This window comes from Lacerta agilis, chromosome 11 (assembly GCF_009819535.1).
Source record: "Lacerta agilis isolate rLacAgi1 chromosome 11, rLacAgi1.pri, whole genome shotgun sequence".
Lineage (NCBI taxonomy): Eukaryota > Metazoa > Chordata > Lepidosauria > Squamata > Lacertidae > Lacerta > Lacerta agilis.
In genome coordinates this window covers 21,822,804-21,836,367 of record NC_046322.1, presented here as the reverse complement: position 1 = coordinate 21,836,367, position 13,564 = coordinate 21,822,804, and the positions used below count along the sequence as shown (strand labels likewise).

Genomic DNA, 13,564 nt, shown 5'->3' with positions numbered 1-13,564 from the left:
AACTAATCTCCACTAATTTGTGTGCAGTCTTCTCATTCTGAAATTATTATGCTCAAGTCTGGGAAAGTTAGTGTCACTTCTAAAGATAAGCTGATATAAACAGCCAAAGAGCTGAAAAAGCATTAGGAAATGGGGCTTTACTGCACTGGCCTTTTCCATACTTCAAGTGTATTTGTTATTACGAGTCTAAGCTTGTTTCTTCAACCATGAGTTTTAGACCATTGAGGAGAGGATTGAATTGGAGGCTCCAGTAAGATGCACAAAAATATCTCAGAAGGTCCAGGTTGTCTGCAGTGGCAGATCTGGTCTCCATTGAGAGCCAGTGTGGTGTAGTGGTTAAGAGCGGTAGACTCATAATCTGGGGAACCGGGTTCGTGTCTGCACTCCTCCACATGCAGCTGCTGGGTGACCTTGGGCTAGTCACACTTCTTTGAAGTCTCTCAGCCCCACTCACCTCACAGAGTGTTTGTTGTGGGGGAGGAAGGGAAAGGAGAATGTTAGCCGCTTTGAGACTCCTTCGGGTAGTGAAAAGCGGGATATCAAATCCAAACTCTTCTTCTTCTTCTTCTCTTCTTCATTGTGAGCTACATGATCTTTGAGCTGAAATCTCTGGCTCAGATCTCAGCTCAACCATAAGGTCATCCTATGACTTTATACAAGCCTGCGCGTCTCAATCTGCCTCAAGCCACCCCCCGATCTGTAATCTGGGGATAATATTACTGCTTAGTGATTACAGCACTTGAAGTTGCTGTGTGTAACCTAATGTGATCCACTAGTTTGAAACCACCCTTCCCACCATCATCAGCAACAATAATACTAGCTAAAGGTTGTTATGAAGGCAGCAAAAGATAGTAGCTGAGATAATTGGGGAGCGTTTACTGATCAGGCAGGGTTCTTTTTTTTGCCAGTGATGAAGTATGTTTGGTTTTTATCATTTATATTCTGAGCCAGCACCTGTTCTGATAAGTTAATTATGACTCTGGTTCCATTCGTTTTTGGTAATGCCCGATTCAGTTCCCCACAAAAATTAGCATGTTGGGGAAAGGGCTAGGTTTCTTCTCCTGCACATCTTTGTGTAAGAATTATATATTTTTTAGTTGTATAAAGGAGTAGTCAATTGCATGAGTCCCCACCTGAAGTCTTTAAGTGGTAAAGTCGGATCACTTAATCTATTGTTTGCGAGAACTAGGCTGTTTAGATGCTTCAGGTCTGTCCGCCCCATGCCCCGGGTAACCTGTTTAAACCATGTCTTTGACACAGATAAAATCTCTACCATGTTATCCAAGGTCTCATATTGAGGGTTTATTTAGCAAACTGAGCCATAAGATAGCCTTTCTTTCATCATCCTTCTCTGTGTGGGGTGAGTGGGGAAAGATTAATCAATATAACAACTGCAAGAGTATCCCGTTAACATGCTGCAAGTTTGATAAGTTCTATTGTGAAAGTCACATAGTTGTGCTCTAAAGTTGTGCTCTAAAGTTCATACAAGAGGATTTTATAACAATGATTTTGCTCTGTGCCAGTTTCTATGACATCATAATGCCTCTTGAGGACTGGAACTGGAAAAATGATTGAACTGAGCAACAAAAATAAGCAGGAGTATAGAATGCCTTCCATACGTGGAGAAGCAAAAAAACCCACTGGGGTTCTTGAACTTAGAAAATGAATGACTAAGAAGGGATTTGATAGAAGCATATAAACCCACTAATGGGTTGAAATGGATAAATAGGGAATGCAAGAGCTTGGGTTTTTGTTTTTTGTTTTCCTTTGCTTCATACTAGAATTAAAAGGCACCAAATGAGATTTATATGCCGCCAGTTCCAACTTTTCCATCCTTTGACCACACTGGCTCTTCTAACACTTTCGTAAACTAATACTAACAATCAAATGACACAGTTCTTAATCTGTGACACGGTTCCAATTAAGCTAGTGTGGGACAATGGTCAGAGTTTTGGAATAGGACTAGTGAGACCCAGGTTCTAAGATTACTGGGTGACCTTGATGAAGCGTTCTGGGTGACTTGGTGCAATCCTCTTCAAAGGGTTGTTTTGAAGATTAAATTGGATAGGAGCATGCCATATATTCTGGCTTCTCCTGCCTTCCCTCCATGGAGCTCATAAATGTAATAAACAAGCAGGCAGGCCCAAGCCTATTTCCTCTGTCTGTTCCTTACATTCTTTCATACTCTTTAGTGATTTTGGCCAAATCCTGGAATTCGTTGGTTAACATCTAGTCTGTGAAGTCAGAGTTTCTGACTGCGTCCACCTCTGAGGAAAACCTGTGTGGCTCATGCCAATTTCCCTCAGTTGCACTTTTCATGGGGATTACAAACAGTGATTCACAGACCTTTACCAGCTACTTATTTCTCCTCCTCCTCCTTCCTTGATATATTCCCATCTTATATCAAGACGATACCTTCACGCTCCCTCTTCCTGCCAGGCCCAAGAGCCCTGTTGGTGGATAAGGCATTAGGAGAATGTGTTCCATAACCACTGCAGGGATTAAGTGGGAACCCTGTGTTTTAAGGCTGCCTATGTATTCTTCACATTTGTATTCTCTTCCCCCTTCCCTTTCTTCCCTTGATTCCGTCTCCCAAGGAATGCTTACACAATGTCTTGGGCCAAAGCCAGCATTTTATGATGTGTTTGTACGGTTCTTTGCATGGTGGGCTGCTGATCTGTGTCTGGTGTTCTAGACGGTGACACAATACATTGTAATAACAACAGTCAAGGTCTGGTCTCTCGGCAGGTTGACTCCTGTATTCTCCATCAGCCTTGTAATTTTAAACAGTTGTCTGTGGTAAAGAACAACGGCCTCCAGGCAACGAGGCTCAGGCACTCTTGCTTTCTCCACCCTGCCCCACTCTCCCCACCTGCCTTTCCTTTTAGTTTCTCCCACTGCTCAGCTGGAAACGCAATGCTTGGGTGGCTTCAAGAGAGGATTGGACAAATTCATGGAGGATAAGGGCTTATCAATAGCTGCTAGCCCCAGTGGTGATGCTTGGTCAGAGGCAGTAATGATTCTGAATACCAGTTCCTGGAAACCACAGGAGAGAAGAGTGTTCTTGCACTCAGATCTTGCTTTTGAGGGTTCCCCATAGGCAGCCAGGAAGTCACTGTAAGAACAGGATGCTGGATTAAATAGGTCATTGGTCTTGTTATTTTCTTAATGTCAAGAGAGGAGAAGAATGCTCTGGGATTAGACATGTGCAGATTTTATATATATATATATATATATATATATATATATATATATATATATCCATTTTAGTTTATAATGTATATATTTTCTTACTGTTGATTTTATTCATATATATATATATATATTTTAAAAACCCAACAACTTATTTTAGCCTTGACCTTTATTAACGATTTTAATGGGTATTTTAAATGTTTTGTAAATTCTGGTAAAACAAATGTTTATGACCCATCCTATTCTTCTGATGGCAATTTTTTAAAAGCTAATTTTAATATTGTATTTTTGTATTGTTTTGACCAGCCCTAGGACTATATGGTGAAGGGTGGGTAAGAAACCCAATGAATAGTAGGAATAATATTTAGTAGAGCTGGCGGTAGGCAATCATACCTCTGAAAATATATTCGCTAGGCAGGAAATGTACTGTGATTGTCTTGTCAAGAGTGCAGGCCCATAGCTTAAGCTCTGAGGGCTGAATCCCTGGTGCCTCTAGTTAAAGGAACTCAGGTATCAGGACTCAGAATGACCCAGGATCAATTACTGAATGGACAATATCAGGCTAAATGGACTTGGTCTAAGCCTGCTTCACTTACATCCATAAACATGCTTGCATAGACAGGGCTGCTAACTGAAAATGTGTCTGATGGTGAACTTCGACAGAATTTGACAGCTTTTACCAGACACTAACAGACCCTGCTATCTTGTTTGATCTTTTGTTTAGTTTCTAGCCCTCATCATTGCAGAGGTATATTTAAAAACACTTAGGTGATGTCTAAAAAGGCATTTCTGTTTGGGGTTTTGGGGATGTATGCCATCTGTGGCTGTATATGTTTGTCCCTTGCTCACAGCCACTAGTCAGTTTTTCCTGACTGTATACTCCTCTTCCCCATTATTGATCTGCGTTTTCTCTTGCTACTACCCTGCTCATTGCTACAGTAACAAAATCCACAGTAAATGAAGCATGGAATGCAGTTGGACTGGACTTCCAATTAAACATGCATGGGATTGTGGCCTCTGTATGTATCCATCTCTAGCAAATGTAAAATAAGCACATTTGCTGCTATGAGGGTAGTTTTTTTTTTAATAAAATGATTAAAACACACTATTTGACTCCATCCAAAGAGGTTTTTGTGGCAAGATCTGTGTGGTGGGTGCTTTTAACTTACTTTGTTTTGTTTCCTGCACAGCAACTCTCTTGTACTTCTTGTACAACTGGGGAGCTATCTCTGTGTGCGTTTTAGTATTAGAAGCAGCTTCCAGTAGGTTTAATATAAAAGTACAGACTTTTTTTTTTTTTTTTACTTTCAGTACAACTCCTCCCATCATGATTTAATTATTCTGTTAACATTTACCATTTCTTGTGGAGCTGTGTTCCTGTTCTACATATTACTGGAAAATGTTCTTTTCTCAAAGAACCGACATTGTATTGTATCCTCATAATGCTTAAAATTAAGATTGAAAACAATAAGTTCTGGTCTCATTTACCCGAATGGAAATGGGGATATTCAAATCATATGCTTTCATTAACTTTGGTGTGGGGGATATTTAATTTGAGAAAGGAGCTTCATATGACCAAGGTTCTTCCAAATTATGCAGTTTTGTCTTAGCTGATTCCCCCCCCTGCTTTTTTTTTAAACTACAGGTCAGAGATCTTTCCATTGCCTATTTTCTGGTGGGTTTAACTTATCTCTATGTTGGGATATTAATCTTTGCTGCTTTTCCATCTCCACCATTGTCTAAAGAATGCATAGAACAGGTAAGGAGGAAGTTTCTTGTATACTGACAATGTTGTACGGTGCATAGAATGCATATTGCTGCTTTCCTTGTTCTTTTTAGTTCCCTCTCTTTTCAATTGATTCTGATCTCCTTAGCATAAACCCTGCACACATTTGATGGCACTAAGCCAGAATTGTGGACAAGGGCACACATAAAGCAACATTGGGTTTGTCTCGCTAAGGCTGCACTGATTTGGTGGGAAAACACGTTAGTGCAGAAACAACACTGGCTTAGTTTCCTAAACTGTGAACTGATTCTGGTGATTATATCTTGGCTTAAGAAGCTGATATATGAACAAGCCTTTTCCTGGCGTGCGGTTAGTTACCAGCTTCAGAGAAGCCACAATCTTTTTTTCTTTTTTTAGTTATTTTTTTCTTTGGTTTTTAAACAACCCGCCAAAAATCCAGATTATAGCCCACGTTCTAGGCAAGCCAGGAACTTAAACCACAGTTTGAAGTTTAAGTTCCTAGTGCAGATGAAATGGGACAGCATGGCACATTAAGACCTTTGGTTTAATTGTGGCTCATGGGAAGGGGAGGCAAGCATGGGCAAAATATTCATTACATATCTCTGCCTGTTCAGGTGAGATACGATTGTCCAAACTGGCTCACTGTCTAAAGTGAGACAACAGTTCCTAGCAGTAGGTCGAGTTTTATATGGGCACCTGCAGCTGCATATCCAGGAACAAATCAAATAATCATAGAATTGGTAGGTACCACAAGGGTCGTCTAGTCCAACCGCCTGCAATGCAGGAATCCAAAACTATACCGTCTCTGAAACTGAAAAAAGTCAACAGAGGGAATATTAAGGGGAAGTTCAAAATAGGAGGACTATTGTTAGTCATTATGTGATTTGCTGCAGCCAAGAAAATCCTCCCTCCTTCCTCTAAATCAAGTGTAAGACCTGAAGTCTTCTGCCTGCAGAAAATAAAGGGACCAAAATTCACTTGCATGGAGTTAGCATAATCTAGCCAGACATTGTTGGACTCCAGCTCCCATCAGCCCCAACCAGCATGGCCAGTGGCCAAGGATGATGGTAGTTGTAGTCCAAAATGTTTGGACAGCAAACTGATCTAGGGTTGCGGAAGGCTGGTCTAGCCTTATCCATAGGTATGGCTTCAAACAAATATCTGAGGTGGTCAAGAATGGTTGGTTTGCTCTGGCATGGCTGCTGTTGTGTAAGCAAGATCATAAGATCATAACTTTCTGGCTTGTACCACATTTACAAGGAATTTCAAAGCTGGCAATAGATAAGGATCTTGCCTCTAGTTTTGAGTTAGAACAGCTTATTCTCACTAACACTCGTGGTGCCAAACAAATGGTCCCCAAAATAGCTGTTTATTTGAATCCCCCTGCCACCTAGAAAAAAAAATCAAGCGACAATTTTCACTTTGTTTTTATTCATATGCAGCTGTGATGCATGTATAGAGAAGATGCAAGAAGAAACATTGGAATGGTTGTGTCAATGTATATATGCTGTTTCTCATTGGGATCCTGATTTGTGTATCGGGAGCTAAAATGGCAACACCACTACATATATAAGTGCTCTACATATGCCTCTTTAGCAGTTTAGTCATGCCGGCCACATGACCCGGAAAACTGTCTTTGGACAGATGCTGGCTCCTTTGGCCTGAAAAGCAAGATGAGTGCCACATCCCATAATTGCCTTTGACTGGACGTAACTGTCTAGGGGTCCTTTACTTAAAAAACAAACAAACAACTACATATGTACTGCTAGCATAGTGTATGATACACCACTAGGACATCTATGGGTCTCGGAATATAAGAATTTGCCCCAGGTAGTAATTGGATATTATGACCTTCTTATATATGGGCTCTATATTCACTTTTTAAATTCAGGGAACCAAACTACTGTGGCTAATTGGGTTATGTTTGGGGTGTGTGAGAGTTCTGTTAGAGAGAGAGGGTTTTAGCTGGGGCATAAGCATCTCCAGTACAGAAAACATAACATATATGGATGAGGCCATTGTAGCATAGCCTGTACAAATTGTATACATGATAATGACTGCTGTTGATTAAGAAAATCGGCATTTGCATAATTGTGGAAGCAAAAGAAGGTACACACTATAACTGTCATTGTTGCTATCTCATTAGCCATTTCTTCTGTCAGAATTTTTTAGACAACTTTCCCAGTAATGACATCATGTCATTTCTGGCAAGAATATTCCTGCTGTTCCAGATGGTGACTGTGTATCCACTGCTTGGGTACTTGGCACGAGTTCAGCTATTTGGACACCTCTTTGGAAATGTTTACCCGAGGTAAAGACAGCTCTCTTTCCATGCATCTGCCTTCTGCCTGACCATGATCATTGCCGTTCCTGGACATATCACTGCTTCTCACTTGCATCCGTCCAGGCAATCATTTGGCATCAAGTAATAGTAGCTTCCTACTTGAAATCCTTATGCAGCCCAGGAGCTGCATCATGTTATGCAGGAATTCCAAGTAATCCAGTACCTATTTAACATTATCAGTGGCTGCTTTTGAGCCCACCTTTCAGACACCTTAAGAGTGTCAAATGACTAGCATGTAAACCTTCCTGGTACAATAAGATGCAGTTCCCTCTTTCAGAGACTGAAGCTGTTCAGTTCTTGGTTCTACTGTACCCTGTCGGTCAAGTCTGCTTTAAAACGATGCACCCATCTTCAAACTTCATTTGCTTGCCTTCAGTGTTATGTCGTGCAATGGACTCTGTAGTACATTTTCCTATCTTCATCTTTGAACTCCAGCATACTTCCTGCAGGACAGTCTGCCCTGATTTTCATAGTCATTGCAATTCAGAACCAACGTTTTCTTTTAAGTCCTAGAACTTGCAGATGTGGAAACTGCTGTTTTATAGCTCCTGGCAACAGAACTCTAGAAAAGATGTATAAAAACCAGATAGCTACAATTTTGGAGTGAAAATGCAGTCTTTAACTACCCCTATTTGGCAATAAGTTCAGAACCCATCTTATAGTTATATCTAAGGAAGAATTAAGCAGTTTATCCACTGCTCAGTAACACATTACTGACAACTTAGTTTTGTTTAGAAACACATTGTTCCTCGTCTGATTCCTAAGTGGGGTCTGTCAACTGTCCAAAAGTTTCAGCTTTATCGGATGCCAAATATAAGCATGTACTTCCTGATGGGGATGGGATAACTGGAGTATATTACACCCATGTTTTGGCATCTATACAGGCATCGTAATGGTCTTCAGACTCAACTTAGACTAATGGGTATGGAGCCTTTAATGGCTTGGGCTCAGCTTTTCCTCCTCTACATCCTAACCTAAATGCTAAGATCTGCCTAGTGTACACTTATAACCAGGCATCCTAAAGGTGCCCCAGTTCCCTACTGTAGTGTAATGAGTAACTCACAATTAGCTACCCTTACATGGCTCCCAATATCTGTTGCTCAAGGCAGGCACAGTCTATGATGTGGTGCTATGGTTGGAGTGTAGGGGCAGTATTTATCTAAATAGTTGCGCTACTGCAAGGATTAGGGCTAGTGCAATAGGATGTCCTCCTCCCCCTCTGCGCACACCCCACACCTCCTCCCAAGAACCACATACTACCTTTGCATTTTAGGTTGGGAACGGGAGGGAGTCTGATTCTTTCTAAGTCAATATATTGCAGTATTCCAAAAAAGCGAAATTAACACCTTGGGAGGAAAGGTTTTTAAAGGATGTGTTTCTCATGTTCTGAATTTGCAGAGATTTACGAAGCAACCTAGTAGATTTTATGTATAAAGGTTTTTATATTTTATTTAAATATCAAAACATACTGTTTTTAAGCACATGTCATTCTAGGTTTCCTAGAAGTTTCTGAATCAGTATTTCAAACAAGTTCATTGCTTTGCTTGCACTAAGAGATTGGTCTTGTTGAGAATGTGAAAATTCTTTCTAGTTAGGAAAAAAACAAAACCTTCCCAGTTAGAAAATTCAGAGGAGTACAATAAACCTTCCCATTTGTACTGTAGGAGATCCAGTTTAATGAAAATTGTTCCTAGTCATGAACCTTGAAAAGTCAAACATTTATTTAATCTAAGAAAAAAATGCTCAAGATTTGCTTATGTAGATGCATTTTGTGTAATGCTTTCCACTCTTCTGAAGATTCTTCCTCTGGTACTCATTAGTCTGCTTGCTCAGCTCAAATCATTTCCTGGATCGAAAGCACTGCTTTTCATGTGGGAGTTCTGTTATAGCGTCTTTGGGTTTGGAGTAGTTGCGGGGATTGTTTTCATGTTTTGCTTTTTTATATATAAAAAAACTTGTGTTCAAAAAAAACAAAACAAAAAACCCACCACCGAACCCTTGGAGCTCTGCATACTCCACAAGCTACATTGTTTTCAGAAGAATTGCCAAATCATACATACCCTATTTGAGAATGAGCTGGGAAGTCCAAGCATTCAAGAGAACTTTTTAGGATCTGGCACTCGGTAGATTCAGTAGATGTCAGGCTTGCTGTGGGTAAAATTAATTGCCTTTAGCATATGAGTCATAGATATGGAAAGACTTTCACAAGCTTACTGAAGCGAGTAAAGAATGTTGTTCTTGAGCAACACACAATGTAGATGACTTGATTTTCCTCTTCTCTTGCAGTTTCCTACACGTGCTGGTTTTGAATATAGCCATGGTAGGAGTTGGAGTCGCGATGGCTATGTTTTACCCAAACATAGGAGGAATCATAAGGTACTTCTGTATTTTGCATTTGGTCATTATGCCATACAAATGGCTTCCTGAAGGCAGATACAGACTGTTGTTCAAAGTGCAGATTGTAAGTTTGTAATAGCAGCAGGCAAAGCCAGCATTTGTTCATGGCAGCCTAAGAAAATAAAGAATCATCATGTCCTGTTGACAAATGCAGTAGAAGGAGGAGGCAGAATTTTTTAAGTACTAGTGTAAATGTACAATTTCAGTCCATTGGGGGATGGGGTGCCATTTTTAATGCTCCCTATCATGAAATTGGGTTGCAGGTGCGCTGTGGTGTAAACCACTGAGCCTTGGGCTTGCCGATCAGAAGGTCGGGTGGTTTGAATCCCCGCGATGGGGTGAGCTCCCGTTGTTCAGTCCCAGCTCCTGCCAACCTAGCAGTTCGAAAGCATGTCAAAGTGCAAGTAGATAAATAGGTACCGCTTTGGCGGGATGGTAAACAGCATTTCCGTGTGCTACTCTGGTTTCACCAGAAGCAGCTTAGTCATGCTGGACACATGACCCGGAAAAACTGACTGCGGACTGGACTTAACTGTCAGGGGTCCTTCACCTTTCCCTTTTATCATGAAATAAATAGTGCATTAGAGAGGCAGGGAGGGATGAACCTTGCCATCTCCCTCTTGTGCTAATTTTCTACTTGCAAGGAGCTTTCCACATGCAGTAATTTTTAAAAGCCTGATTCGGCTGCCGGACATACAGGGGTGAGCAAACTTTTTCAGCAGGGGGCTGGTCCACTGTCCCTCTGACCTTGTGAGGGGCCAGATTATATTTTTTGGGGGGGGGGATGAAGAAATTCCTATGCCCCACAAATAACCCAGAGATACATTTTAAATAAAAGGACACATTCTACACATGTAAAAACACTAGGCAGGCCCAACAAATAACCCAGAGATGCATTTTAAATAAAAGGACACATTCTACACATGTAAAAACACCAGGCAGGCCCAACAAATAACCCAGAGATGCATTTTAAATAAAAGGACACATTCTACACATGTAAAAACACCAGGCAGGCCCAACAAATAACCCAGAGATGCATTTTAAATAAAAGGACACATTCTACACATGTAAAAACACCAGGCAGGCCCAACAAATAACCCAGAGATGCATTTTAAATAAAAGGACACATTCTACTTGTGTAAAAACATGCTAATTCCCAGACCGTCCACAGGCCGGATTTAGAAGGTGATTGGGCCAGATCTGGCCCCCAGGCCTTAGTTTGCCTACCCATGGTACAGGCCATGTTATGAAAACTTCCCGCGGGGGCAAGTTGAGAGACTGACCCCAAGACGGACGAAGCTTCCGTGCCCTCTGGCTCCTAGAGTCCAGGGGCACAATGTAATATGCAGTTGTTCCCAGCTTGAAAACAACATACACAAGCCATTTGGCTAAGATCTACTTTATTGTAGATAAAGAGCAGAGTATGCCTCTGCGTAGCAGTTCATTATTTCAGAGCTGTCTGTAAATGCTTCTGCATCTCCTGATGCAAAAACAGAAAGAAAGGAAATACAATAGTAAATTACAATGACATCACATGTGTGGGAGCTGGTATCGCTGGTGTGTTTCACACAGAGTGGAAACATGACTCTTGTCTTGTGACCTTGCTGCAGCGTTCGCAGCTCGTCATGTACTGATATCACAACATCTGTCACCTCAGAACTCCCACTTTCTCATTTCTCCCTAATTCTGCTGCATGCGTAGACTAAGCATCACATTGCAGCCATCACATGGAAGAGATTTACCGTGAAGCCCGTAAACACAACCATACTAGCTGGAGCAGGGCAACTCTTTTGCCCTAGTATAGTTTGGTCAGCTCCATCATCCTCCCACATGGCCAGGTGGCTTTTGCTACACAACTGCTTCAGCTGTATAGTAAAATATATGGTAGGATGTGTGATGAAATGGTAATCTGCATGTAACTGGGGCGGCCCATTGGCACAGTAGCATCAAAAGGTGAGTAGGTGAGGAGAGTCTCCTACAAACTAGTACAGTAAGCCTGCAACATATGTGGCGGTTGTGTTCCGGGGACGGTGCCTAAACTGAATGCACACAAGTTACATGCGTACATATTGCGGGCTTCCTGTTCTTCGTAGCTTATTTCCTTGGATCTTGGCCAAGCCCTTACAGAATCACTGTTGAATAAAATGGAGTTCGCACAAGTAGAGTTAACATCTCAAAACCAGCAGCCCTTTTCACATTCTTCCAATTGCATAAGGCAGGGGTGGGGAACTGCAGGCCTAGGAGCCAAATGCAACCCTCTAGGCCTCTCTGCCTGCCCTCGGCTCTCCCCAGACCACCACCCCCACTGACTCTGCCCAGCACTCCCTCCCTGAGTGTTTTTGCCTGGCTGGAATGTGTCCCTTAACTCTGATACCGGTAATGCCTCTTCCTAGTTGGAATGGACTGTGTCGAAACTAGCCTACTGTACAAAGGTACGATTTTACATTTATTGTCCCACCCATTTTTGGCTCTGGCTTGGCCCATCACTGGCATCTGGCCCTCGGATGATTTCACAGGAGTGAATGTGGCTCTCTGTCTGAAAAATGTTCCTCACCCCTGCTGCAAGGGGGGGAAAGGGGTGGCTGGTAGGAGGAAACACAAAGGATTTTGCTATATTGTTCTGCCCATAGCAGCCATTTAATATTTAGCCATACTTCAACTGCTGTTCCTCTCATTGTGGACTGAGGGCTGGGTTTTTTTTTCCTACAATAAAATTTCTAAGGCAGAAATCCTATGCCCACTTACGTGGGAATTAACCCCCGTAAACTGAGGGGGATTTACTTCTGAACAGACATCTATAGGGTTGCACTGTTAAAAAGGTTAAGATCAAACCTTTGGTTTCCCCCACCCCCCTCAGGTATTCTGGAGCAGCTTGCGGCCTGGCTTTTGTATTTGTGTATCCATCACTCATCTACATGATCTCTTTGCATCGGGAAAATCGGCTGACGTGGTTGGCTATAGTTGTCCATAGTACGATAATCCTTCTGGGAGTGGCTAACTTAATCGCACAGTTCCTAATGTGAACATATATCTTGAGGTCAGTTTCTTTTCCAAGAGAAGATTCAATAGGTTACCTTGAGCAACAGCATTGTAAAAGCTGTGGACTGCTTATCTGTGGGGGCCAAATTCTTCCAAAGAAAAGCTGTACTTTGAAACAAAACGTCTCTTCAAGAAATGGATGGTATGCATTGGAACACATAGTACAGCATGGCAAACTGAACAGCCCCAGTGAATTTTCTGATGAAACATCAAGTAGAAGTGCAATTGGCAGTAATTAAGCTTAAGTTCTTAGGTAAATGCATATTTTTTTTTCCAAAGGGAAAAAAGGCACATGATAAACTTTATATATAGAAACGGTTGGTTGACTTTTCTTGCAGCATAATAGAATTAAGGGACTCTGCTGATCTTAAAAATTCTATACCATATTTCACACAGTGGTGACATCAGTATTATATGTTGAAACAAGTGGTTTGAAATCCTTTGGAAGTGAAATGTAGCACAGATCAAATTGAAGAACATAACTTTTTTAAAAGCTGTAACTGTTGCCTTTTAGAAAATGTAATGTACATGGTTCTTGAAAATGGACTGTTGCTGTACTGTACCTGGATATGCATAAGAATTCTTTTTTTGTTGTTGTTTCGAGGAAAGTTCAAATATGTTTTACCTTTCCAACGTGGAAGGGATTATTTGTAAAACTCCCTTGTGTTTGTGATTAGTACTTGAAGGCCGTTACTAAGAAAGTTGACCTTTTTGAGCCAAAATCTGGGAGGGGGCGGTAAGATTGGCATTCATGCATGCACCAAGATTGGTCACAATGCTCTTCATACGTTTCCAGCCACAATTCATAGTACTGGTTTGACTTTAAAAAACAACAACACGTGTGT

At 41.4% G+C, this 13,564-nt stretch overlaps 1 protein-coding gene across 3 annotated transcripts in view; it reads left to right on the top strand.

Annotated features, from left to right (window-relative positions):
* SLC38A9 (solute carrier family 38 member 9) overlaps positions 1-13,278 on the top strand; it is a 38,196-nt gene extending 24,918 nt beyond the window's left edge. For 2 of the 3 annotated variants that reach the window (XM_033164176.1, XM_033164178.1), the window contains 4 exons: positions 4,838-4,951; positions 7,102-7,250; positions 9,570-9,659; positions 12,538-13,278. In XM_033164176.1, coding sequence (XP_033020067.1) covers positions 4,838-4,951; positions 7,102-7,250; positions 9,570-9,659; positions 12,538-12,703 — 519 coding nt within the window. In that variant the 3' untranslated portion in view covers positions 12,704-13,278. The remainder of the gene's footprint in view (positions 1-4,837; positions 4,952-7,101; positions 7,251-9,569; positions 9,660-12,537) is intronic. The other variant, XM_033164177.1, reaches the window with a different exon arrangement.
* Positions 13,279-13,564: the final 286 nt, after the last annotated feature.